General features: G+C 38.2%; 1 protein-coding gene across 9 annotated transcripts in view; it reads left to right on the top strand.

Moving 5' to 3' along the window:
• Window positions 1–27,318, top strand: part of dnmt3ab (DNA (cytosine-5-)-methyltransferase 3 alpha b) — a 278,365-nt gene that overhangs the window by 244,926 nt on the left and 6,121 nt on the right. For 4 of the 9 annotated variants that reach the window (XM_015348572.2, XM_015348579.2, XM_015348621.2 and 1 more), the window contains 9 exons: window positions 1,301–1,413; window positions 9,174–9,357; window positions 9,690–9,774; window positions 10,110–10,255; window positions 16,431–16,521; window positions 18,129–18,277; window positions 18,771–18,871; window positions 22,905–22,974; window positions 25,697–25,815. In XM_015348572.2, the coding sequence (XP_015204058.1) occupies window positions 1,301–1,413; window positions 9,174–9,357; window positions 9,690–9,774; window positions 10,110–10,255; window positions 16,431–16,521; window positions 18,129–18,277; window positions 18,771–18,871; window positions 22,905–22,974; window positions 25,697–25,815 (1,058 nt within the window). Of the gene's footprint in view, window positions 1–1,300; window positions 1,414–9,173; window positions 9,358–9,689; window positions 9,775–10,109; window positions 10,256–16,430; window positions 16,522–18,128; window positions 18,278–18,770; window positions 18,872–22,904; window positions 22,975–25,696; window positions 25,820–27,318 lie in introns of those variants that run through there. The other 5 variants (XM_015348586.2, XM_015348593.2, XM_015348605.2 and 2 more) reach the window with 4 other exon arrangements.

Below are 27,318 nucleotides of genomic sequence, written 5' to 3' on the forward strand. Positions count from 1 at the left end.
TTTCCAGTTAGATAGAAAGTCTCCTGAAACACTGTGCTTGGACAAAGAGCTAATTTACAGTCTTACCCATAGTTTTCTGTAGCTGCCTTAACTCCTACCCAGTGATAGAACAGTTCATTCAAATAGATATGTTCTTCTTTTCTGTTTTGGACCTGTATATAGTATAAGCGTGGCAAAATTGACTATATTGGTTCTTGCAGGGCAGTCCTTCACATTTAATCTCATTTATTTATTTAAAATATTTATCTAATATTTTTTATTTAATACCAGAACAATCAAATGCAATTTGTATCTCATTTTATTTTTCCCATAAGTATATTGAAGAGGTGAAAGGAAAAAGATTATTCTTTGTAAATGTAAAATTGCAGGGGTGCCTATACATCTAGTTACTGCCACCCTCCCACATTATTATGTTTGTTAATATTGTATATTGATATGCTTGATCTTTCTGTCAGTATGAACTTGATGGGGTTCTAAGGCAGTAAACAGGGCTAATAACAAAATGAAATTTTCAAATTAAAATTTCATTTTAAGTTACTGTAAGGCTGTTAATACAAATGCCCCGATTCCTTTATTACAAATTAATATAAGGATGGCGTCTCCCAATGTAACATTTTTACTAGCTGAAATCTGTTAAGTCTGCTTCTTACCATTACAATTTCAACATGTACCCAATAAAGGAGTTTTGGTTTATGAGCAAGTGCAGGTAGTGGTGAAGGGGTATCGTACAATTACAGGAGCTTAAGGTGATTGTAGGGAAGTACTGTACAGTACATTTACATGTTCTGGTAATCTGTGTGGATTCCTGTAGGAGTAGAGTGTAATGACTACTGTGTGTAGGGATTTATGTTTTTCTGTAATGTTATGTTCATTTTTAATATAATGTTTCTTTTACTGTTTTTTATCTCTTTGTGTAAAACACCTTGAGGGCTAAGCAAATTTCTGAGATAACAAATTCTTATTGCATCACATGACTTTTGAGAGCTGTATTAGTGAGAAAACAAATTGTGTGCTGTATTCTAGTCACGTGGTATGAGCAGTCCTGTCACTGACAGGAGTCAACAATTTCTGCTACTTCGCTCAATAGGACACAGTCAGAAACATCACATTAGCAAAGTGTCAGTCAATACTGCTCTTTTAGTGTTCTGATAGTGTTTGTTAGGCTCAGATCTTGGCAGTTATGGTCTCTGGCTTCACACGCTTTCTTCTCAACTTTCACATCACAGAGCCGCATGCGTTTTGGCTTCAGCAACAGTCGTATCTGAGTTACAGGGAACAAACACTGTTCTGCGTTTTTCAGAATTGTTTCCTGGAATGTGCGTATCAGTACGACGATGACGGATACCAGTCGTACTGCACCATCTGCTGCGGGGGCCGCGAGGTGCTCATGTGCGGAAACAACAACTGTTGCCGGTGAGAAATGTTCCAGACCTTGAGCATATTGTGGGGCCAGCCGAGGACGTCTTGAAGACAAATGGTAGCAGTAAAGTTGTGGGAAGAGACAAGGCCACAAAAAAAGGATCGAGTCTGTGTGAATCCAAGGATTAACAATAGGGTTTATTTTAGTTTTGTTTGAGATTATTTATTTACTGCTACATCTTTATTGGTCAGGTTTTGTGACCTATGAATGCTTTAAAAGGATATAAATCAAATACAGTGTTTCTTTTAGTCAGACCAGGCTACTGCAAAACAGTGAAATTCCAAATACATACAGTATATGTGAAAAGGATGCAAGAAATAATATTTAAAATGTAATCAAAAATATTTATTATACACTTTTAAAAATTGTTTTTGAATTTTGTTTTAACAGCAAACAAATGCTTAAATGCTGACATTTTGTCACAACCAAACTCATAATCACAAAAGGCATGTATGGTGAAAAGTGCAACTAGTAGGACAGGGAAGTGAAATTTTGCTGTGTACTATTCAGGGCTTGAATTTCAGCACAACGGTATGCCACACAATTTTAGTTATTGCACATCTTGTATTCGTTATAGCCGGACGAACAGGGATAGAAAACGGGTTGATTTTGATTGCTGTCAGACAGACAATTCAACTTTGTGGCCCTCTGCCACTTGATGAAAGATGTACTGGTGCATGTACAGTAGTCCTTCTCTCGAAGCATTTTCAAATGGAACAGACTTCTCCACAGCTCAAGCTATGGTTCGGTATACTAAAGACACTGACAGAGGTATTAGTGCATCCTGGTCCTTCAGAGCTTCCTTGAAGATAACAACTTTAAAGGAGACAATCTGTTTGATTGTCATACACAAAAGCCTGCCTTTGACAACATGAAAAGCAGATACGTGGGTTCTATCAATCAATCAAGGTTTATTTATCAATGCATGAACAATACAGCCTACAGCAGTGTTGACGGCAATGAAATGCTTTATCTGCGAGCTCGTTAAGAGGGATATACAGTAAGGGTAGAAGGACAGAAGTTTATAGGGATTAGGTTAAGGCTGTGGTTGACTGTTTAGCAGTCTTATTGCCTGGGGGAAGACGCTGTTTCAAAACCTGTTGGTCTTGGTCTGTATACTTGGTATCGTTTTCCAGATCATAGTAGAGTGAACAAGTTGTGGTTAAGGTGACTGGGGTATCTGAGGATAGACCTGGCCTTCTTGAGGCTTCTAAAAGAGGAGATATACTTGATGTTTGGTAGCGTGCAGCTGGTAGTGATTTGAGCCAGTTTCACCACCCTCTGCAGTACCTTGCACTCTCAGGTGGAGCAGTTACCATACCAGGCAGTGATTCAGCAAGTTAGGATGCTTTCGATGGTGCACCTGTAGAAATTGGTCAGGATGTGTGACGACATGCCAAACTTTTTTAGTATGCAGAGAAAGAATAGACACTACCGTGCTGTCTTGGCTACGAGGTTGGTGTGGTGGGTCCAGGTTAGATAATTTGTGATGTTGACACCAAGGAATTTGAAACTGTTGACTCTCTCCACTGCAGACCCATTGATGTGAATGGGTGCGTGGTCTGTTCCCCGATGCTTCCTGTAGTCTACGATCAGCTCCTTAGTTTTGCTGGTGTTCAGAGAGAGGTTGTTGTCCTGGCACCATGCGTTTCTACCTCCTCCCTTTACAAAGACTCATCACCGTTCATGATCAAGCCGATGATCGTTGTATCATCCGCAAACTTAATGATGAACTTTGATTTGTTCCTGGCAATGCAGTCGAGGGTGAATAGGGAGTAGAGGAGAGAGCCAAGTACGCAGCCTTGGGGGGCGCCTTTTTTCAGAGTCAGGGTAGAGGATATATTTGTGCCTAGTCTCACCACCTGCGGTCAGCCCGTCAGAAAGCCCAAGATCCAATTGCAGAGAGGGAGCTTAGCTCTAGATCCCGGAGCTTGGTGATTAGCCTTGAGGGTACGATGGTATTAAATGCTGAGCTGTAATCAACAAACAACATTCTCAAATACGTTCCTTTTTAATCTAGGTGTGAAAGGGTAGTGTGTAGAGCAGTGGCGATGGCATCCTCTGTTGATCTGTTCTGTCAGTATGCAAATTGCAGTGGGTCCATGGTGTCAGGCAGTAAAGATGAGCTTTGATGAGCCGCTCGAAGCATTTCATGATAATAGATGTGAGTGCAACAGAGGCGGTTTAGCAAAGTCATTTAGGCAGTTGACTCTGAGTTTCTTGGGGATCAGGACAATGATGGTTTTCTTGAAGCAAGAGGGGACTGTGCATTGAGTAAGGGAGAGATTAAATATGTCCGTGAAAGATGCCTGCCCGTTGATCTGCGTAGGCTTCAGGACACGACCAGGGATAGCATTGGGGTCAGGAGCTTTGCGTTCTAGTCTAGTGGATTTGTCTTTTTAAAGACCTTGTACACATCAGCTCTGGAGACAGACAGTGTGTGTTCCCCCTGGTTTCTGGGATTTCCTTAGCTGGTTCTGTGTTATTGATTTCGAACCTTGCGTGAAATTAATTTAGTTAATCGGGGGAAAGGTGGTGCGTGTCGTTTTGCTAAGTTTCACTGAGTGTGTTGCTGAGGCTTGCTTGATGAGGAAGAGAAAAAAACGATCTTCCTTCTCCTAAGTTTTCATCTTGTACCTTCAATGGAGAGGAGGTTGGCAATAAAAGACAGATTGACAAAAAGATTTTTGAATTTCAAGCCCTGCTATTGAAAAATGTATTTTAATTCAGCTTTTATTTCTGGATATTTTTGTGCATACAGTACAGTTCACAGTTTTGATGTCAGCTCAACACAATGTCATTTGTTTTGTTCAATCCTCCAATTTCAGGTGAGTATTTAAATTAATTTAAATTAATAAATTAATAAAAAATATATGTTTTTAGTGGTGATGAAACATTTGCATCTGGTAGCATAGCCTTTGTAATTCTCCTGTCTCCTGCACTCTGGAGTTTGTAATCTCTTTGATTTGTTATTTTAGGATTTTTCTTCTGAGTTCTCAAGCTTTTCTGTCATTAACCGTTGTCATCTTCCTTGGACAACTTGTGTTTTCCAATTGCTTACTTCTCCAGTAATTTATTTATTTTTCAAGACATTCTATATTGTAATATTGTTGTATATTGTATATATAATATATTCTATATTATATATACAATCCCAATCTCATTGTAATGGTTCCAATTAGATTTTGTTTTGCTCTCATCTTCGCTTGCATTTCAATCACCGACAACTCTTCTAGGCTTCCTCTTGGTTTATGCCTTCTAAGTCAAGAGGCAGATCCAGAGAGTAAACTTCAGAAGCTGGAAACATTGTTTTGTTTTCAAAACTAATGCAACATGGAACACCTGAGCATTTAGAACCACATGTGAGACATTTGTTCCAATACAGCACTTACAGTACAGTATGCTCACCTGAAATAGGGGAATGAAACAAATCACATTATTCTAACATGAATAAATATGTATGTAAAATAATAGCCGGGAACAAAAGCTGACACTCTGTACTTCTGTATTCATTCTTTCCTCATTTGATCTGAAGTTTCATTAGTACACATCAAAAATGACAAATTTCACTTCATTGTCCCAGTGTTCCACTGTACAGTATATATGATTTATTGCAGATGAACTAATGGCAGTTAATCCACTTACTTTAATGGCAACTAATCTTTTAAATAGCACTTCAAATTGCTCATATGGATACATTATCTTCAATTGTCAATAAGCCAGTTTTCTCATTGGCAAATTTTAAGTCAGTAATGCATTTTATGCCCTAGTAACGCACTAATAGGTAATAGATGAGGCAGAGATTGGGAGCCGTTGTCTAAATACACATCCATCATCAGCACAGTGTTGAATACTTTTGATAGAAATAGGGGTTGAAATAGCAGAGTGACAACAGGACAAGGGAAATAGCCAACAGTGGTCAGCTCTGATGAGATTCCCTAGAGAAAGGCTAAACCCATTGCCCGACTTTCTCCTGGCCATTGTGCAGGAGAAAGACTAGATAAATGAAGAGATTGGAGAAACCCCATACACTTTTCCTGATCATATTTAGTGTACAAACTGTTTAATTTAAGAAAATGGCAAAATGTAGGGATTATTCATGTTCTGATAGTAATACCCCTGACAGCAAGAATGTCTGCAAAGTGTTCATTCCTTCAGAGATTTAAAGCTGTGGAATACCTGGGCCAGCTATACATAAAATAATTATTCTGCCATGGTCTGTGTATAAGAAATTGTCACAATGTCTAAGCAGCTAATTCAGACATTTTATAACAAGGCTGGTTTCTAATGCAGTATTATTGGAAGAAGGGACCTGTTTAGTATGTTCTAAATAAAGGTTAGCTGTGGTTTCTGTAAAGCAGTAAAGTAAGTATCTGTGCAATTTTAACTTCAGTTTTGCTGCAAGATTTTAAGGAAATATAAAAATAGCATTGCAGTTCCTCCTTAATACAATTAGGTAATCTGATTTTTTTTACTTTTGAGGGGCAGCAGTGTTACTATTCCTGTGTGAACAGAGAGCAGTTTTGATCTCCATATACCCACAGACTTTTCTTCAGCAAGGATCTTTCTAACTGAACATGTCTAGCTGTTGGCGTCTTCCTGTAGTTAGTGAAATTAGTAGTTATCAATGTAGTTATCAATGTAGTTAGTGTATACACAGATACAGAGGAAAAATGTTATTATCAAGTCTGATGTTTTTACTTTACAGTGTAAATTCAAACAATATCGTGTAGCACAAAGCTAAAGATGCATCCATCCATTATCCAACTCCTGTAGCCAATACAAGGTTGAAGGGGGAGCTGGTGCCCAACCTGGCAAACAACGGGTGCAGGGCAGGATATACCCTGGATAAGATGCCAGTCCCTTACAGGGCAAAAGCAGACAATCGTGCCCATACTCACTCCAGTGGCCAATTTTCCCAGAAGCCAATCAACCTACCAGTATGTCTTCGGACTGTGGGAGGAAACAGTTCAACCAAGGGACCATGAGCTATGAGGCAGCAATTCCCTACATATTACAACCCTGCCCACTAAAGATCCATTCACTCAACAAAAATCTCTTGAGTTAAAATACAGAAAAGATAGTGTATTGCAGTGATGTGTGAAACTAAAATTGCACTGCATCAATGCAAAACAGACTGAACAGTACATCAATTATTTTTTTTAATTGGAATTACCTGTTCCCTTTCAGTATACTACGACTCTAAGGTGGGTCACATGGAACATGCCTAAATCGTGTGGAATGTGAAGTGTAAAACAGAAATCACTTAGGCAGTACTGTTTTGTACAGTAAATGTACTCACAAAGCAACAACAGCTGTTTATCCAAAGTTATAATTCCATGGTAATTAAGAGCATTTCTAGGACAAATACAAAGAGATTGTAAATTTGTAGATCAGTATCTCGGTTTTAGAGGACCTGCAGTTAACATTTGCAGACTTCTACTATGAGAGGGGATTTTCTGCTGAGATTCTTTTTTTTTTGCCCTCTTCCGTGCTCAGTCAGTGGAATTCTGTTTCTGTTCTCTTGCTTTTGCAAGTAAAAGCAAGTGTTTGCTCTCTCATCTTAATCAGCATGTTTTGACAGGTGCAGGACAAGTATCACATGTGATTGTCTGTTAAAACCGGCATGGCTGAACACTGTGCTGTAACAAGGACATCACAGCCTGTCTAATGGAGTATCAGCCTTGAGCAAGTCGAACCTGAAGTTTCAGTTATCGCTGTTAAACAACTACTACAGTATGTTTTTACTTTCCTTTACCATCTTACTTCATAAGGTATGGTGTATGCCTTAAATAACAGGAGCAGGAGCAAACAAAATTATGTCTTAATGACTGATGGACCGTGAAGTAAGGAGGAAACATTGTTGTGTAGCTTTACTCTTTGTCACAGCAGCAAGAAATAGTCATTCAGAGGGAAACAGAACAGACATTACAAGTAAAAAAGAACTCTTGAATCCATTTTAGATCCATTTTTAAATTGGTTCAAGTGGAAAAAATAGATAACATCAAGTGACTACAGCAAACCCTCCGTTTAACAGACTTTGGCTTTAACAGACTAATTCTGGGGAGTTTTGTCTATGAAATCGGAAATACCAGACTGATAATAATACTGGGCTGCAAAAGCAGAAGCTAGTCTGGTCAACACTCTCGATGTATTCTGAAAAATAGGAATTAGAAGAAATAATAAAAGTATAAATGAGTTGTAGGTACTTTAAATGTAAGATATTGTTAAAGTGGGATTGCATTGGTGTTGACATTTTGTAATAAGAGACTGCATATTATGACACAATATTTTATGCATTTATAAAAAGAAGTACAAAACAGTAATGTACAATAAAATAAGACAAATATCTCATAAATCTCAGTCAAATGGAATAATAAAACAATAAATATAATTTTCTTAAAAGCATGAATATCAGTAGTGGGTATAGGGGTAGGTCAATTGCTTAGAGTTAGTGTTGTTTGTGTGTTTTAGTGAATTATTAAAGATTTTAAAAATACATGAACATGTTAATATGAAGAAAATTCAGTGAAATGCACCAAAAAAAGGTTAAAATAAATACTAAGCTGGATGCTATACGTAAAGTAGATTTGAAATTCGGGAATATCTCTGTTGCCCTTTAGGGTTAGATCAGTTGCTTGCAATGGGTGTCATTGGTGTTTTGTATGCTTTAGCAATTTTTATACAGTATTTTGTAGGACAGATAAAATAATTTGTGTATTTGTTAAAAAAAGGCACGAGAACAGTTTTCATTTTGTAGATTGTCATTTTTAAAAATAGATCAAAAGATACATAAAGCGTATAGATAGTACATAGATATAGTTCTCATAATGTGTTTTTAGGTTGAAATAATGTAATTTGACTTTTAAAGGACATTTCACAATAACGAACACTCCTTCCTGCCTATCAGTCTGTTAAACCTACAGTTTACTGTGTACAAATGCCTTTTGAGTGTAAAGTGAGAGCAAATATATATATTTTTAATTCAGCGTTTAACATTTACAGATTCAAATCAAATAGTACCAATTTTCATGATAGAATTTGTCAGGCAGACCTCAATGAAATGGGAACCTGATGACGGTTAAGAACTACAGTCGTACTCAGTTGTTATTCTGTTGCTTTTTGCTTCAAATCACATTGACTATCTTACCCTGTATTTTGTGGGCATAAAGACCTTATATTATTTAGCTTTCAACCTTAGGCACATGATGTCTTTACTGGGACGTGCAGGTTTACGAGGACTTAGTCATTGTTTTTTCATTTACATTTTGCTTTGTTGGCCGAAGATCCTTCAAGTAATGGACATTCAGGATAACAACGTAGAGTAAGAAGGTTACAAACGAGAGGAGGTTATTTGGTCCATCTGGCCCATTTGGTAATAGTTATTTGGTCCATGAATCTTACCCATCCATTTCTTGAAAGAAGCCAGAGTATCAGTTTCAATAACGTGGCTGGGCAGCTTGTTCATTACATAGTCACCATATGGAGTATACAAGCTTTCCAGTGGTGATGAACTCCAATTCACCGTGTTGCAGAAGCTGGAATGTGTGAAGCTACCAAGTAGCTCTATAAAATAGTACAGTATCTGTATGGCCGCATACAAAACAAATAATTTGTTCCACAGGTAGATTCCATGATATTTTAATCTGCCTGGACCTGGGGTTAGGAAGGATGACTTTATTATGTTCAATTCAATTCAGTTTATTTTTACATAGCACCTTTCACAACAAGGTTGCCCCATATTCCCTTGTAGGTGCTTTTGTGTGGAGTGCGTGGACCTTCTTGTGGGACCAGGTGCAGCCCAAGCCGCTATCAAGGAGGATCCCTGGAACTGCTACATGTGTGGAACCAAGGGCATCTACGGGCTGCTGAAAAGACGAGAGGACTGGCCCTCCCGCCTCCAGCACTTCTTTGCCAATAACCATGACCAAGATTTTGTGAGTATCAGAGGTACAGAACTTGAGCTGACCAGTCTAACACAAAAGACCACCAAACAGCAGGCTTCATAGGCATATATTTTCATTTGTATGGCGTAATGAACAACCTAAAAAAATGTAAGGACTGAAGGATTTGTTAATCAGACAGTGTTTCTTGCTCATTCTTTTTGCTCTGCTTCCTTTTCGTCCTGTTATAAATTAAAATATTTAACTTTTGAAAAGAATGAAGTACTGTACAGTGCTAACGATTGCTTAACAATTCATTCTTCCAATTTCAGGAAGAAGTAAGATTTGATCTCTTTTCTCAAAACATTGTATTTTCTGTTTTTCAGGATCCACCAAAGCTTTACCCTCCAGTCTCTGCCGAAAAAAGGAAACCCATTCGCGTCCTGTCGCTATTTGATGGTATTGCAACAGGTGAGTTTTTTGATGGTTTCCTTTATTGACTGCAGAAGTCGATTCCAGTCTTCTCGCAGATTAGCAAAGACCCACAGCAGGTCAGGATAATTAGCAGGTGATTTTGGTTTGCAGTAATGATAGCAACATATAGTACGTTGAGATTTTTCTTTTGTAATTTTTTGTCAGGCTTCGTTCAAGGGATCTGTACTGCAGCTTAGCTAAACTTTGGGAAACCCTCAGCTATATACCCAAATTTGAAGATTGTAGGCTGATCTTATTGTGCAGATGTATTAGTATATTGTAGGATGAATGCTGGAGATCTGTTATTTTACCTACTATCAATGTTTCTCCAGGACTTCTGGTGCTAAAAGACCTTGGTATTCAGGTGGAGCGGTACATAGCTTCCGAAGTGTGTGAGGACTCCATTACAGTGGGGATTGTCCGACACCAGGGCAGGATCATGTATGTTGGAGATGTCAGGAATGTTACACGCAAACACGTAAGTGCGAACTCACCAGACAACTCTCAAAAGAAATGAAGACTTAACCTTCATTTTGCTACAGTATGTTGTCCCTACTGCTTGTTTTACTTCAGGGTTTTTTTCTGAGATGTGGCATTTTCCAAGATGAATAAATGGATTAATACAGTATGTAGGAAAAAATTGTCAATCAAAAACTGGGTTGTTTTCTTGGAAGGTAACAGTGCTGCCTCTGTCTTTTTTTCAGTGAGCCTGAAAATGTCTGTGAAATGATTCATTTTTACACCTAAAGAACACCTGCTATTTGGGTGTCTTCCTGCAGTGTTTATACTGAAAGCAGATTCTATGAAATGCAGATCTCTAAAGACGTATAAGTGAAATCTGGCAGTCAGCTCAGTGCAGATACTGCTTTTTCTTAGTTGTGTGAAAAGTATGATCAGTCAGGGCCCTTAACCCTCCAACCAGGAAAAGGTGCACACTCAGACAACAGCAGAGCAAGCCTGATCTGTGACTGGGCCCAAGCTAGTAGATGACTGTGACTGAGATTTTTAAAGAGGCTTGAGAGGGGCTGTTTCACCGGAGTGCAGTGATATGTCCTCTTCACAACCTTCCTGCTGCAGGAAACAGATGATCAATGATCTTTTTTTATTCTACATTAGGAGGTTAGGAAAAAATCCTCAATTCAAATAAGAATTATTCCAATAAGGAAGCTGTTTCCATAACAGTTTGTTAATAAAACATTGTTCTTTTGTTATTGGACCCATCAAATGCAGTCCATTCCTATCTATATGCTGAAGCACATTTTGGCATTGTATAAAAAAAAGCTTGGAAACAAGATATTTCGTTCATGTATTTGCAGAGACAGTATCTTGCCCTCACTTTTTAAACAAGTACCCCTTTATTCTTAATGTTCAGACAGTTTAGAGAGTTATCATTTATCTTAAACTATTTTACCCATGTCAAGTTACACCTCAGTCAAGGGTGCTCAGTGAAAGTCATATATTACCTGATTCTGTGCTAGGGTGTAAATGTTCTGCAATCTTCTGTTACGCTGATTAAAGACTTAAAAGTGACATAAATCTAGCTGATCCTTTTGTAATGTGAATTATCAGGCTTTTACAATTAATGATTTCCTGCCAGCTCAAAAGAAATTCCTTATGTGACCTCTTTCCTGTTTATAAATACCATACTTTTGTAGGAAAAAAAAAAGGAGAAAAGTCATTTGGACTTAAAACAACCTACTGTATAGCTACACCATTAGGGATTGACTACTGAAGTGCAAGTATATAAATTCACTATCTTATTATCAGTTAGTTTTGCGCTAATTTGAAAAAGCCAACGTGTGTTATACAATCTACAAAATATTGTGACCCAGCTGTGCTTTTCAATAGTTTTGCTGATTATGCTTTTGATTTTAAGACTTTAAGATTTAAGTATTTTCCAGGCTTCTTGTGTTTCTGCCCATCTTCACCTCCCATCAGTCAATGTTCTTACTCCAGCTAGGTCATTTTTTTGTCAAACTGGAGTTCACACTGGAACTGGAATTTAACTGGATTTTTAATTCACAATTTAATTAGCATTTAAAAGGCACACCAACAAGAACGGATAAGGCCGTGATGGTGGGCACAGTCCAAGAAGGTTTTAAGTTTTTACTAGGTCTAAACTGTTTCTCCCCTGCAATCGTGATCAACTGTACATTCAGTGCATAAAGATTTTTAAACATTCTTCCAACATCTCTAAATGACAAGAGCTATCAAATCTTAGCCTTCATTGGATGTGCAGCCTCAAAAAAATAAGACAGAAGGAAGATCAGTATGCTGGAACAATATTTCAAGTTAGAGCTCCTTCTGCTTACTCACCTCTTTTCAGTCAGTTTTGTTATCCTTTACTATATTTGTGTTGGCAGTCTAACTGGGATGTCTGGGCTGCAGAAAAAGGCTAATTCTTTACCCCACAGTCCCCCAAATTAAGAAGAAGCTGGAAGATTTCAGTTCTCCAGAGCTAGCTAAAATGGCCGCTCTGCTGGAGCTCTTAATGGAGCAGCAGGCACTGCGTGCAAAGCTGACATGGCGGGGGAAAGCTCATGGGTTGTTGTGATAAGTGTGGGCTTAAGCATTCAGGTGTCAGCTGTTCAGGAATAATTAACTAAAACTGGTCTTGGTCAGAGGGACACAAAGGACAGAGAAAAGGGTACTGAATAGTTGTATAGCAAAACAGGAGAGTTTGAAACACTTGAGTTGCAGATCTGGAGGGCTGTTCCTGAAGCAACGGTCTGCAGCATGAGTTTTGCAGGAGGGAAAATGATCCATCATGTAAAAGTGGTTGCATTCTTAAAAAAGACAATCCCTATGTGACTTTCAAATTTGGAACAGCAGGACTGGGGCGCTATGTGAGAGGCACTGTGGCTCTGAGTGAGAGGGCACACTGAGCACATCATTCTTCCAGAGGCTGGAGCAAGCCCTTAGCATTTATTTGGATAGACTGATAAACAGCTGCACTTGAAAGAAAGCAGGAAATCTGTCATTGTTCATTTGATGGAGGGAGTGGTGCTTCATTTTTACCCACATTTTGCACAGTGACAGTTCAGCAGGGATCTGCTTTTTTAAGAGTGAGAAGATCACTGAGGGAGACTGGCAACCAGTCTTTCTTATTGTATCCTATGGTCCTCAAAAGTCCTTCATGCTGGCAGACAGCCTCACATTAGTGGGGTGAAGGAAATAGAAAAGTTCATTAAATCCAAAGTTCTTGCCTCATAAAATTGGATTAACAAACAACACTTACTACTGTACATTAATAATTAAAATTTCCTTTTCAGCTGTGATTTATTATTACTGTGGATGTGAATAAGATCAGATGTGCTTTGCGTATACCACATTTTCTCATAATGAGTGACTTTTAGTGTCATTGTGTGATGTCAACTCAGTTGGTTTTCTTTTTCTTTTACTACAGTAATTCTTATTGGGAGGTGAGACCTTCTGGCTCCTGATCCTCTCATGTTTCCTCTGATGTCTTTTAAATCTGGATTTTTTTTACAAAGCATGTCAGTTTGTTTTAAAATTTCATACTTTTTAGTGTTTAGTGGTTTGAGAGAGTGAAATTCTTGTATGACTTTTTATTCTTTATCATACTGTACCAGGGTTTTTTTCCTGAATCTGATGTTTTTGATTATATGGCAGGGCGGAGGGTATTTGCTTCAGTTCGTGCCTGCACGACGTTAAAACCAGATTTTTTAAATTTCCTTGCCAAATCTTGTGGAGTTTGATGTGATTCTGCAGGCATATACGAATGTTGTCATGATCTGGATATGTGACAAAGTGATGTCAATATAAAAAAACAGACAACACTGGACAATTGTATGTCTGATCTGGTTATATTAGATAATTAAGAATGTTTGACAACTAAAAAAAATATTTAATAATTCATGGGCTAGTCCCAAGTCATACTTCAGAATGGACTATATATGTTTTGTAGCACAGTGTGATACTGAGATGTTGAGATACGACCCATGTCACTACAAAAACATTCTCATTTTGAGCCAGCATATTTCTGCATTTTCTTTCAGATATGTCCCTGCTAGTATTTTAATACAAAATTACTACAAAATGAGATGCTTCTGACACTAACTTGAAGACATCACTTGTTTTTAACCAAGGCTCTATTGGTTGATGGACAACTCCATCATTATTTTTAAAGATAGTTCTGTTATATTTATGCACAACCAATTAAATCTTGTGTAAGTAAAATTAGGGAGCTCAAAACTTGACTTTTTCAAAATACATTATAATAATGGAACTTAGCTTTGTTAGAAAATAATTCAATTTGATGCTCAAACATTGAGCCAGATTTCTTATACAAAGATCTGGGCGGAACTGTTACAGTATTTTATTCACAGCTAGTCCAACCACACTCCTGTTTGAGAGTCCACTACGAACACTTTGCAGACATTCCTGCTTTCAGACTGGCAGAGGATGTATTACTGTCAGATCATGTGGAGATAGCAACACCGTTAATTAAACAGTTCAGAAATTTAATATAATTGGGAAAAAGTGTTTGAAGTTTCACCATTCTCTTCATTTAACTAGTCTTTTAACTGCAGAACTGGCTCTATCCCTGTCAGAACTAAATCAGGCAGCTCGGAACATAACAAATCTCCTGACGTTGATGGTATTCCTCCTCAATATTGTCAGACATTTTGGCTGCAATTAGGTTCCTTTCTGCTTGAAATGCTGCATTCCAACATCGTGGAAGGTTTTAGTGTGATATTATTGTTGTGGTATTATTGCTGTATTTATTGCTGTTGTAAGACAAAGTTCCTGAACTATTTTTGGGGTTTGTCCCTTTTGCTGAAGTAGTGAGTTATTGTGTGATCATGCCAGCTGGAGCCCTGTACAACCAACAATTAGGCAGGTTTTATTAAAGAGTCCCTTGGAAATGGCAAACTTCACTGCCCCCTCCCCTTTCTACATGCAGCTATGACACTGCCTCTCCACATGCACACCAAGAAGGCTTTTGACTGTCTCAAGTAGGTTGGTTCAACTTTTATTAATAATAATAAAAAAATAAAGCTGTTATTAATTATATAGAGCCTTTTAAAAGTAGCATCACAAAGCTTTACAGTAGGTGTAAAAGGAACGAAAACAGTTATAAGGATAAGCAGTTTACAAAGTACATACCTGTAAAAGACAGAAAATCAATTGGAAGTGTAGCAGAAGTTAGAAACCTGAGCCAGCAAAGACACTAAGTACTGTAAGTAAAAGCCTTTCTGAACAGAAACATTTTGAGTCTAGATATAAACGTGCTAGGGGTAAATTATTCTCTGATATCCTTGGGGATAGAGTTACAGAGCACTGAGGAATAGCAGGAGAAGGATCTTTCACCCATTGACTGTAAATGAGCTTGAGGGACATCTACAAGGCCAGAGTCAGACAAAAAAGGTTGCCAGGTGGAGAACAGAGTCATACGTCAGACAGGTACTGAAGTGTCAAGCCATGTAGAGCCTGAGGATTTCGAAGTTGACACAAAACCTGACAGGAAACCAGTGCAAGGACTCCAAGAAAGGTGTTTTGTGATCTCTTGCACCAAACTGGTCAGGATTCTGGCTGCTGAATTCTGGACATACTGCAGTTTGTTCAGTGTGGATTTAGCTACCTCAGCAAGCAGGATGCTGCAGTAATCAGTACTAGAAAAAAACAACTAATGTGTTGACCAGCTTTTCTACAACAATCAAAGACAATATAGGAAATGTTTCTGAGACGGAAGAATGGGATATGGGATAGAATGCCATATGGGACTGGGACTAGATTTCATGAATAAAGATTTCATGAAAAAAATATTGTATGCAAACCTTTCTGAAATGTTAACCATCCTGTTTTTTAGTTTGCTTTTTATAGGGGTACTCATCAGGGAGGGCTCTACAGCCGAAACGTTGAGCAGAAACGTTCTTCTCTTTTCAGCATGGAATAAACATTTACTTGTTCCTCATCAGGGTCGTCACTTTCACCACTGTTTTTCTCCTTGTCTTTAAACTGGCTTGGGCTGTTCCTCAATTTGTATTACTGTTTGTACTCCTACTGTTCTACCAACTCCTCATTTAATATAAGATATTATAGGATATGTTTTTACTTGATTGACATGATGTTGGTGCTGTATCATAATTTGATTTTAGTTGAAAACCAGTTTACCTTTGACTGGTGAAACACTTCAGATTCCTTGGTATTGTGTGTTACTCTTTGTTACTTTCCCCCTTCATTTTCTCTGCTTTCCCTAAATAAAGGGATTTACATTCTAGCAGATGTTTTTAATGAAGATGGTGTCATGTTGGGATAGGGATTTGAATTTCAGATGAAGACATTTTCCAGAGTCATTTCTGAGATAATATTATAGAGTGTGCTTGACGCTTCTTAGATGCTATCATGTGAAACCTTTCCTTAGTCCCTTTTTTAAACTCTGGCCTTTTTACACATTTTGTAAATGGGTACTGGAAACCATCTTTTGACAATTGACAATTGACAATCTGCTTTTGACAATTGAAAAATCTTTTTTTTTCTTTTAAAAAAAATATAGTCTGCCTTGGCTAAAAACCCAGTGAAGAATGAATACATTTGTGACCTTAAATATACATTTCTGGGGGAATAGAACAGTTTCCTTGGATGAGTCAATGAACTGTGTGAGAAAGTCCACTTGTTTCTCTCCACAGATACAGGAGTGGGGCCCCTTTGACCTGGTCATCGGTGGAAGCCCATGCAATGACCTTTCCATCGTGAATCCTGCTAGGAAAGGCCTTTATGGTAGGACCGAGATTGATTTTAAATAGCTACAGTACTATGGAAATTTTATATTGCACTACATCCATGGATAAGCTTCTGTTAGCATAGCATTGCAGCTTCATGTAATTTCACTTGACAATCTTTAACTTTTAATCTTTTTGAACTGAGGATCCTGTGCAGAAAATTGTAAAATCCTTTTTTATCATACTGCACTTTACTGTGGTGTTTAATGACAACACTTCACTTAGTTGTATTTGTAGTAGTACAGTATACTTCAATGCTGGAGTGTGGCTCAACTTCAGCTATTATTTTTGAAAAAGTACAGAATATATGTCAAAAAGGTGACATTTTAAGGAGATTTAGAAATATATTTTCAAACCATAGAAGGCAGTAGAAATTCCTGGTGTTATTTTTCTTCAGCTCACTCACTGCAAGTTTTTAATATACTGTAGAGGTTATTTGTGTACGCTAAGTAGAGTATTTGCAAGAGGGGGATGCAGTTAATTTGTAGTATTGGATCAACGTTATACTTTTAATTCTGTAGATGTGGTGATTTGAATATTATACAATTTTATTTGCTTTTGAAATGGCATACTTTTTTTTAAGTAGGTTTGGTACTGTATTGCACACTCTTGTGGACATTAGACTAAGGATGAAGTTAATCTCTTTAGTGCACATACAGTACTGCAAGTCACTGAACTAATGTATTCTGTTTTCATAAATTAATAATTGATAATATCGTGCTTCAATATGGTTCTCTGCATTGGAAGTGACTGATGTTTAAAGCAGTGTTTGTAAATTAAAAGAATTAAACATCATGCCAGTAACAGGTTTTTGTAGTACTAAATGACATCCGTTGGTCTTAAATGTATTTAAAGGGAGAAAAATTCCTCTAAGGGGTGACGTTATCTTTTGATAGATTAGTTTTTCACTTGTCCCCTTGGATAGGTATTTAATTTTTCTTCTGTGTTCTCCATTCAGTCCCCATTCCTGAGTTTGACTGCATGATATTTTAGGGATGTAACTGCACATTATACCTTTCCTCTTCTCAAACATGTAACTTCCAGGCCGTCTGTGTGCCAGAAATATTTGTTATGCAGTACAGTGTCATACAGTATTCTTATATACTTACATGGCTTTTGGCTGTGTCACACAATTTCCCCTTGTTACAGACAATAAACTGTTTTTGTGAGGCTACATATTTCAGGACAAAAAGAAACAACAAGAAGAACAAGAAGGATAGTTTGTGATGAATAATTTAGGAGAAATGCTTGTTTCAAGAAAAGTCTGTCTCTTCCTCTGTCTTCTAATGGCGACAACTAAGTCAGTCAGTCATTATGACCTTCAGTCTTTGAGACATTCTATTAAGATTTAAACAACTTATATGTAGTTTAATCTAATCAAAGTTCTTTTTAAAATGTAGAATCTAGCTTCTTATCTTATGTTTTCAAAAGGTAAAACATGCTTTTCTGTTATTCTAAAGCTCAGTGGTGTTACATATTGCTTTAGTAAAGCTTAGGCCTCTTCTCTTTTCCATTTTTGGCCTGGGTGTACAGTAGATCTGTTTAGAAGTAAACATGTTTAACGGGGAAGGCTGAATGCGTGTCCTCTGTGTGTTTCCTTCTCAGAGGGAACTGGCCGTTTGTTTTTTGAGTTCTACCGGTTGCTCCATGAGGCACGCCCCAAAGAAGGAGACGACAGGCCTTTCTTCTGGCTGTTTGAGAATGTGGTGGCCATGGGTGTCAGCGACAAGCGAGATATCTCCCGCTTCCTGGAGGTGCTTCCCTCACTCTTTTGTTACAGTATATTTATTGCATTTAACACTATCAGAGCCTAAATGTAAAATAATTGGATCCTGACAGCTAAGGCTGAATAACTGAAGGCTCAGTTGTTGCATATTGACAGCACTGGTTACGTGCTAATGTATTTATTGTCATTATATAATTGGTGACATCACATTTGACAGCGCTGACGTTCTGATGTTGCTGAATTTCAAGCATTAGTTCATGCGCAAAGGCTGCCACCGTGTGGCTAAGTGGTGTACTGCTATGGATCAAACAGGATGAAGAATAGATTCTTCTTGAATTATTAGTACAGAGCATTATAACAGTAGTACTGAGATTCTTTAATATTGCTCAGATTAATGACCAGATTGATTTATGTGGAGGACTATTTAACGTGCAAGTATTTTGTACATCCTTTCTTTGTCAGCAATGTTCTAGGTCGGTTCATTTACACTGCTTTCTCCTTGCTGTCTCCATCCTCCACAGTGCAACCCAGTAATGATTGATGCCAAGGAGGTCTCTGCTGCCCACCGGGCTCGTTACTTCTGGGGTAACCTTCCTGGTATGAACAGGTTGGTGAGAGAACGGTGAGGGAAGCCACTGTTGGTGTCCTGAATCCCAGCATAACAATACAGACAGTAGACAATAGAGAAGGCTGAGGTTCCCCTCCCTCTTGCTGTCAGGCTGTGACTGGTCTCTGTCTGGCATCTCATTTTAAAAAATAGAAAGTTTACAGGAGAGAGGGGAATATTCACTTCATGTTGTTAGAAGCTTAATAAACAGGAAGCCCATCGGGGCTGTTATTCAATAGCATCCGGAACACAGCATCCAGAAGCCTGTGCATTCTTAGTCCTGTAGTATAAAGTACCTCCCTTACTAATTCCTAAAATTAGCTGCACTTTTCGTTTACTAATGACGGACAAATTGGCAGCTATTAAAGTATCACTCAGATCTCCCTGAACGCTTCTTTATTCCAGCTCTTTAAATCGACCTGCATACTGGACGTACTGTACTTACAGTACAGACCTGGTATCATTCTAGTTACCATTTTCTGACACTTTACCTCAGTGCCAATATTTGTTAATATTGTTCAATAACTGGTAGCCAGAACTGAAAACCTTTATTTCTAATGGAGTCTCACAGTGGTGCTGCTTATGTGCAATCATCCATTGGTCTGAACACATCACTTCGGTAATACTGTACCCAGTGAGTTAAAAATACTGGTGCATGTGAGCAGACAAAGCTGTGTACAGTAGTTTGGTGCCACCCAGATCAATAAGGAGCCAAAGAAATACACTGTCACCTTGATCAAACTGTAGAAATTGGGTTAGAAAAGTGCAACCCCTGTGAAAATGCTAAGCTGTGGCTGTATATCACAAGTTAAGGATATTTGACAGAGAACAGTGGTGATCTTTTGGACTGTGCACAGCTGGCTGAATGCCATCACATTAGCTCTGGGATAAGTTGATCAGAGTCCACTTTGCTCTCAGTGCAGCAGTGACTCCTGTATCTTGCCCAGATAGCTGCAGGCTGGCAGGGGCATTACCAATAGACGCACTGCTCCTCTAGTCAGCATTATTTTTACAGTCAGCCTTTGTGCTTTAAATATATCCAACATCCAGTAAACCCTTCTCTAGGTGTGCGCACGTGGCAGGAGCATATTCACATTTCATTCTCCCCTGGGCAGGTTGAGGAGTCAGTAGCAGAGAGTTGAGAGTTAAAACAATTGGCGAACCCAAATTGTGAAGATACTGCATGTAATAAATTACCTATTTCATTGAAAAGCAGGGGCTTTAAATAGCCACTTAGGAAATTTCAGAGTACTAGAGATGTAAATATAAAACTTTATTTGACAAGTTAAGTCCATTTAAAAACAAAATCTAATTTATGATGGCTGAAGATTTAGAGAATTCTTGATATATACAGTACATACATATACAGAGAAAATGTGTTTTAGAAGGACAGATGGATATGTGCATGAGTTCTCAATAACAGTAGAAAGTGAGCAGTGGAAAACCTCCAATTTGTGTTGGTTTAAAGAACCTGTTATTAATGAACACATGAGCTAGACCACTGACTTCACTCCTGGTGTGTGTCTTCTGGCTTCCCCTTCCACCCTGAGCTCTTCGTCATTTTACGTGAATCACTTATTAGCTTATTTGCCTTATATTACCGCTGTTTCCAGGTCATTACTCACTGAGGATTATAGGTAGCCTATAAAACCTAGTGGACTCTCTGAATATATTAAATGAAACTGTCCACTTGCCTGCCAATAACAAGTCCCAAATGTTTGTCAGTTGATAGCTTTCTTTTTGCTACAGGCATCTCACCTGCCTCCATTAAAAGCTGCCAAAAAGCATTAGGTTTAAAAGTTGCATTTGATGGCTGGGTTGTCATTTGCATTATTCTTTGCCTAGTGAAACAACATCTTGGTAACATCTTGCTTTATTATAATGTTCTCCTAAAATGCCTAGCAATATTGAAACAGTTCCTTAATAACTACAGATGAAGGCCTTAGTCAGATATAAAAAAAAGAACTTAACAACTCTGGAACCTTATAGGAAATCCTTATAGGAAACTATAATACTTTTAACTGAGCATATGAGTGCCAAACAGTCAGCACTTAATTAAAAAAATTAATACATTCAAAAGATTTTTGGCTTATACAGTATAACTAAAACCGTTCCTGTCATGCAAGTCAAATTCCTCAGACAGTTGAAAAAATTTGGTCGATCTTCAGCTGTCCTTACCACATTTTACAGGTGCACTATAGAGAGTGTGCTCACGTGTGGTATTACAGTGTGGTTTGGCAGCAGCTAGTTGTCTGACCGGAAGTACAGGGGGTGGTCAGGTCAGCCCAGTCCGTCATTGGAGTACAGCTGCCCTCAATATCAGATATTTTTACTGCTCGCTGCCTCAGGAAGGCTGGAAGTATCGCTAAGGATACCAGTCATCCTGGTTTCTCATTTTTCTCCCTCCTTCCATCTGGTAAGCATTATAGGAGCATAAAGGCACAAAAGTCCAGATTCAGAGACAGTTTCTTCCCACAAGATGTCAGATTACTGAACTCTACCCCTACCACTGGCTCACACTGATGTTTTCTTTTTCTAAAATGTATGATATTTAACTTGTTGTTGCTGCTGCTGTTCTGTGTCTATGTTGTTGGTGTTTCCTTAATGTCTTTGTATTGGAGCATAGATGCAAATAAGCATTTCATTGCACTTGTGCAAATGACTATAAAACTGAACTGAACTGAAGAACATTATTGAAAGCACATGTATACTTATAATTTCTTATTTAAAATGTATTTCACAAAAGGTTGGTCAGAAGATCATCCTGTTATTTCGTAAAGCAACTTGCAGTCAGCTCACTCTTGCTAAAGCAAGGAACTGCAAAGTATATCCTAGCAGACAGGGCTTACTGAGGTAGGGGAAGCAGCTCCTCCTTATTCCACAGTGATCTAAAGATTTAAAGATTTAAAATCAATACCTGAACACAGTAAGTCCCCAAACCTCTTTTCTAAAGAGCATAATGCAAGAGTGTCAAATCACAGTTGCGAATCTTGCAAAAAGATTCACAGTTCTGTAGGACATGTTGAAATCATTATCCATGAAATCTCTGGCATTTCAACAGTGTCTACCAGGTGGGTTTGTCCAAAAACCTTGGTCACATCATTACCGGAGTAGAGATCAGCAAAGAGAAGCTGGATCTCTTTAAAACTGATGCAACACTGCTGTTACTGGTTATTGGTGGTGTTACATGGGTTGATACCCAGAATTCCAGACTTTTTTTTCAAAGTAGTGGAAGTAGTACATTGAGTAAATTCTGCACTGTGTCTAGGCCTAGGAAGATTATGATCAGAAATTTGTGGAAACCAGAAGGGTGTACTGCTAATTGATTATATGCCATATAACTACACTTGCTGGTCAATAGTCTTATGACTCGCTGGCCAGAGTGTTAGTCTGCAAACAAAAACACTAGGGGATGTTGAGATGTGGTGTTCTGCTGATGCAAAATGTGCGTTATTTCACAAGGCATCTGTCCAAGAGTGTGACTTTTAAATGTTGGGTCAACCGCCCTATTGCCTAGAAAATGGCTGATGCCTTAGTTTCTAAAATCTGTGGTCTTTAGTACAAGGTTTCAAGATGGTAAGTCCCCCTTTGATAAGTGGTAAGACGATCGGAGAAAACTTCTGTTTTTAGGGAATTATTATTTTGAAGGAGGAACAGGTAAGGTATGTTGAGATAATGCATTGAGCAGTAAAAGTGGTTTTCGTTATCTTGTTTCTATGTACCTGAGTTGCAAAACATTATGAAAGCCTTGCACACCTTATATAAGGATTGCTTATTATATATTTTCTCATTTAAAGTTATATTTTGCAGTCATGGTGGGTGGCTCTGTGTTTTTTTATTTTAGTTATTTAACACTTATGATTTCCTTCTATGGTCACAACAGTAGATTTTTTAAATCCCAAGCTACAAACATTTCTTCAAAGTAACCTCGCAGCAGAGCATTCCATGCAAGAGGTTAAATTGGGGGAGAGGGGGATCGGTTGTACTGTAGGTCCGTGAAGAGAGCTCAAGTCGTTTCCCTCCCTGTGTCCTGTCTTCCTGTGTGCAGACCTCTGGCGGCCATGACCAATGACAAGCTGGATCTGCAGGACTGTCTGGAGCATGGTCGGACAGCCAAGGTGAGCCCAGGAGCACTCGGCAGCGTGTGTGGAACCTGTGACATCCTTGTAATTTGCTCATCCATCATGCTTATGCTAATGCCTATGCTTATGCTCTTGTGCAAGTAAGAGATGTAATGTGAGCCAGGTCAGAACAAATTCAATCACCAAGTGTCTAGACCATTTATGTTCATCTTCTCTGAAAAAAAAGCCTTTTTTTCCTGATTTTCTGTATTCTGCAAATATGTCTGAAACACACGGGACCCTATCCAGCTAGTATCTTAAATTTGTACCTCATAGAGAAGCAGATATGAGCTGTCAGCAGATTCTCTCTGAAGTGTGCTTTCTAATATACAGTACATCTACTGGTTCTTAACCATTGGTTAAGTACACGCACTATTCTTGCAAATTAACCGCATTTGCACCAAAGAGTTTTTAGCACAAAAGGATTTTCTTATCCTTGACATGAAATATATACTGTACACCATGGTAAGGGGACTGGAGACATAATTCTAGTCTTGTAGAAGACACACATAATTCAAAACTGCCATACAGTAGGGGGTGAAGCGTTTACAGACATAGTGTAGAAAGGGACAGCATTAAAAATTGTGAGAATGTTGTCTTTGAAATAATGAAATGTATGAAATTATGTAACGTCAGGTTTTCCAGAAGCTTTGCTGAGACTCTGTTTTGGTTCCATTTGTTTTGAGGCTCTCTTCAGGTGCTACTGACAGCCTTGCTCTTTCTTGCTGTGCAGCTCCATTGATGGTCTAGCCCTGACAGCTGAGTCTTAGACCACACACTGAGAGCAGTGCAGGGCTAGGAGCATTATTAACCCCTCCATACAGACTCGGTTCACATCATGGGTTAGAAAAATCGTACAATAAAATTAACAGTGAGGTTTAATGCATTTTAGTCCTCAGTAATTAACACTTTACTCCTGTACTTGTTCTGTGCAGAGTCTCAGTTTGGAAGGGACATGCTTGTTTTACTAACCTGCCTGATCACTAGAGGTCTTGTCAGAATCTTTATTTTTAAATGGATTTGTGTTCATTGATAGAAGAAAATATTAAAAAGACAAAGGAAAATGTGAATGTAAGTGGTGAAATGAAGACAAGAAAGCACACTTCAGGGAATTATCTCTGAAAACATAGAAAGTTTCTTGACTAAATATATAGATTACACAGATGCCATTGTCAGATGCCAACATGTTTAATTAATCACTGTTTGGCATCACTTGGACAGGTTAGAAGTAAAATCTTGTCTTTCATTGTGAAGGGTACACATTAGGTTAATAAAATATCTGTGTGTCTGATTTGGTATCCATGAGAGTCTTCTTTAAGTTGCATGTACAGATTGCCTTCTAAAATCTTATAGTTAAAACACCTCAGTATTGTCTTGGGGCTTAAATGAGCCAAGACCTTAAAAGATAAGAAAACAAATTTTAAAAGGTAATAATGACAAATCTCTATCATCAGAGAATACCACTTTTGTTTTTGTTTCTAAGACGAGCAAGATCTAAGATGAGAACATATTTAATTACACCTACTGCATGAACAGAAAAACCCCAGCATACAATGTCTATTACCATTAAGTACAGTTATTTGCAATAACAGTGAGTACCTAGCCACAGCCTTCCACAGAACCAGGAAACAGATTACAGATTGTGCCCTGTAATTTAGGCACGATTTATGCCAGAAAGGGACTGCTTCTTATCAACTAGGAGATCCTACTCAGGACAAAATAACTGTCTGAACCGATACTAACCAAAAGACTAATTTTGATTGCTGATCTCCACTCTTTTACCCTTTGTCAAATAGTGCATTAAAATACTGTACAAGTCAATTATTTATTTTACCTGGTAGATACAGTATCTTGATCACAAAAAGGAAATATTCCCACATCTTTAAAACAGCAGCTCCTTTCCTAAATTCTGAGATGACCAGAAAGATTTCTGACCTGTTAAGGCTGAAGTCTGCTCACAGTGCAATTTCTTCATCCGTAGGTACAGTAGATGAAAGAGAGTAAGCCTATAGAGTCTTATTTTTTCCTGTAGTGGGACCCACCTTTCTATTCTACCATCCACTGACCTCCCTAGAATGATGTGGTCATTTTCTAAATGTTTCTAAAAGCTTGCCTGTTCACCTAGCCTCTGGCCACTGTGGCTGTCACAACAGTCAGTCTAACACTCCAGAAAATGCATATGATTTAAAAATGAGAAATATTGCAAAGTGGGGTTACTGTAGATTATACTGCATCATTGCCTGACATATTAACAATCTTTGGTAACAATTTATAAAGCTGGGTTTGTTTCAGTAATCTGAGCTCCAAATGCTTGCTCCAAGGCACAACAAAAGGGATCTACCTGGGATATGAACCCACAATCTTACTGTGTATACTGTAGATACAGTACGAGTCTAGAGTTCTACCTGATATGCCACACTGCTGCAGGATCTTGGTTTGCTTGCTCGGTGTCATGGTAACATTGTAGTAATACAGTGCCAAAAGAACAACCTGACTTGCTGTAAATGCAACACTGAAAGGAAAACATGGAACAATTAATCAAATTAAAGACCTTCACAATGTTGACAAGCTTTTATGCAGCAAAGCAGTAGAGCTCTGCCTTCACTGTTAGAGATCTCTTGTGCAGACATCCTTGGCTTGCCGAGGAGGCACTGCCCATTCAGTCCATTGTGAAAGCCAGACCTTTTTGTTCATTTTAAAGCACTGGTTTTTCTTTCAGTTCAGCAAAGTGAGAACCATCACCACTCGGTCTAATTCTATCAAGCAGGGCAAAGACCAGCACTTCCCCGTCTACATGAATGAAAAGGAGGACATTCTGTGGTGCACTGAGATGGAAAGGTAAGACATCTCAGAGTCTCAGAGTCTCTTCTGCCTTGTTTCTGGCAGAGCTGTAGTTGATGTGCTGCATGTGAGAAGATGCTTTTGTTACTCTGTTGCAGTTTCTTTTATTATTATGAACGTTCCAGTAGTGAAGGAGGTGAGGCTTGCAGCTTCATAAAAAAGAAGCATGTCCAATAGTAAATCTTCCCATCACATGATCATTCAAGTAAAACATCTGGTGAAATATCACCCCGTGCTGTACAGATGCAGCCATTCAAAATGCACGGTACAAACCCACGGTACGGGAAAGCCACTGAAGGGCACCACAGTAAGTGATTGGCTGGCTAAAATGACCAACAGGGGCACTTGTGGTGCATTGGTCGGTAGTGAAAATATTTAATCATTTAATCTATTTACTGTGCACATTTTAATCTGCTTAGTATTGAATATTTATATGAAATTTTACCACTAAAGGGAAATTTTAGTAGCTGAGCATAAAAAGAAGAGGAGCATAACGCATCTGAAGGTCATAAATGATATTAATTTAGGAACATAAACATTACTGTATGTAAACTGTACTGTGTATGTTTAAGAAAAAATACACACCAGTCTTCCATTTCTCCCTAAACATTTTAAGCATGAAAGTTTTATGAAACGGTACCCAAATATGTGATTGCTGTATAAAATGAATTTTAATTTTAAAAAATTATTTAACACGAAAATTAAGCTGTTTACATCTTCCGCCTGAGAACATAGTCACCCGTTGCTACCCAACGCAGAAACACAGCCACTAACTAGCAAAGAGAGGACATTAGCTAGCCAATATGATAAAGAAATAAATGATTATTTTGTTTATTTCTTTTGCACATTTATTTGAACATTTCCATCGATTGTACAAGCACTTGGAAACGCCCATTTTCCATGTAAATAGTTCCCTGGTTCCGCACCCCGCACCAAACAAATTTATATTTCTAAATATCACAACATGATCGAATTTAAGTCATTTTAATAACAATGAATAGTCACCTATGCCTTACAATATAAACATTTATATTGATTTAAATTGCGTTTAAATCGCCTTTATTTAAAACCCATAAATAAAGCTGATACTGTTTAGACTTTTAATTATTTAAAACTGTATTGCAGCAGCACAATGCACAATGCAACGTAAATCGCTATCTTTGTCTTCTGCGTAATAATGTTCACCTCTCTGTCCAACAAATTAACAATAATAATAATAATGAACTTTATTGTATATGGCGCCTTTAAAGGTGGCTCCTCAAAGCGCTTTACAGGATAAAAACAATAACAACAATAGTGTTAGGCTGGGCAAACGATTTTTTTTTTATAGAAATACAAAATGAGATATAATGATGTGTTCCGGCTTAGACATTAATGAAGAGCATAACACATGGGCGGCGTAGCGGTTGGCTCTGGCTTTCCCATCTACTGTATATCGATACACTGCAAGTATAACCCCCCTCTCTGCGGGAGTGCTGGCTGTGACGAATTAAACCGGTT

The sequence above is a fragment of the Lepisosteus oculatus genome, chromosome 2 (assembly GCF_040954835.1).
Source record: "Lepisosteus oculatus isolate fLepOcu1 chromosome 2, fLepOcu1.hap2, whole genome shotgun sequence".
Taxonomy (NCBI): domain Eukaryota; kingdom Metazoa; phylum Chordata; class Actinopteri; order Semionotiformes; family Lepisosteidae; genus Lepisosteus; species Lepisosteus oculatus.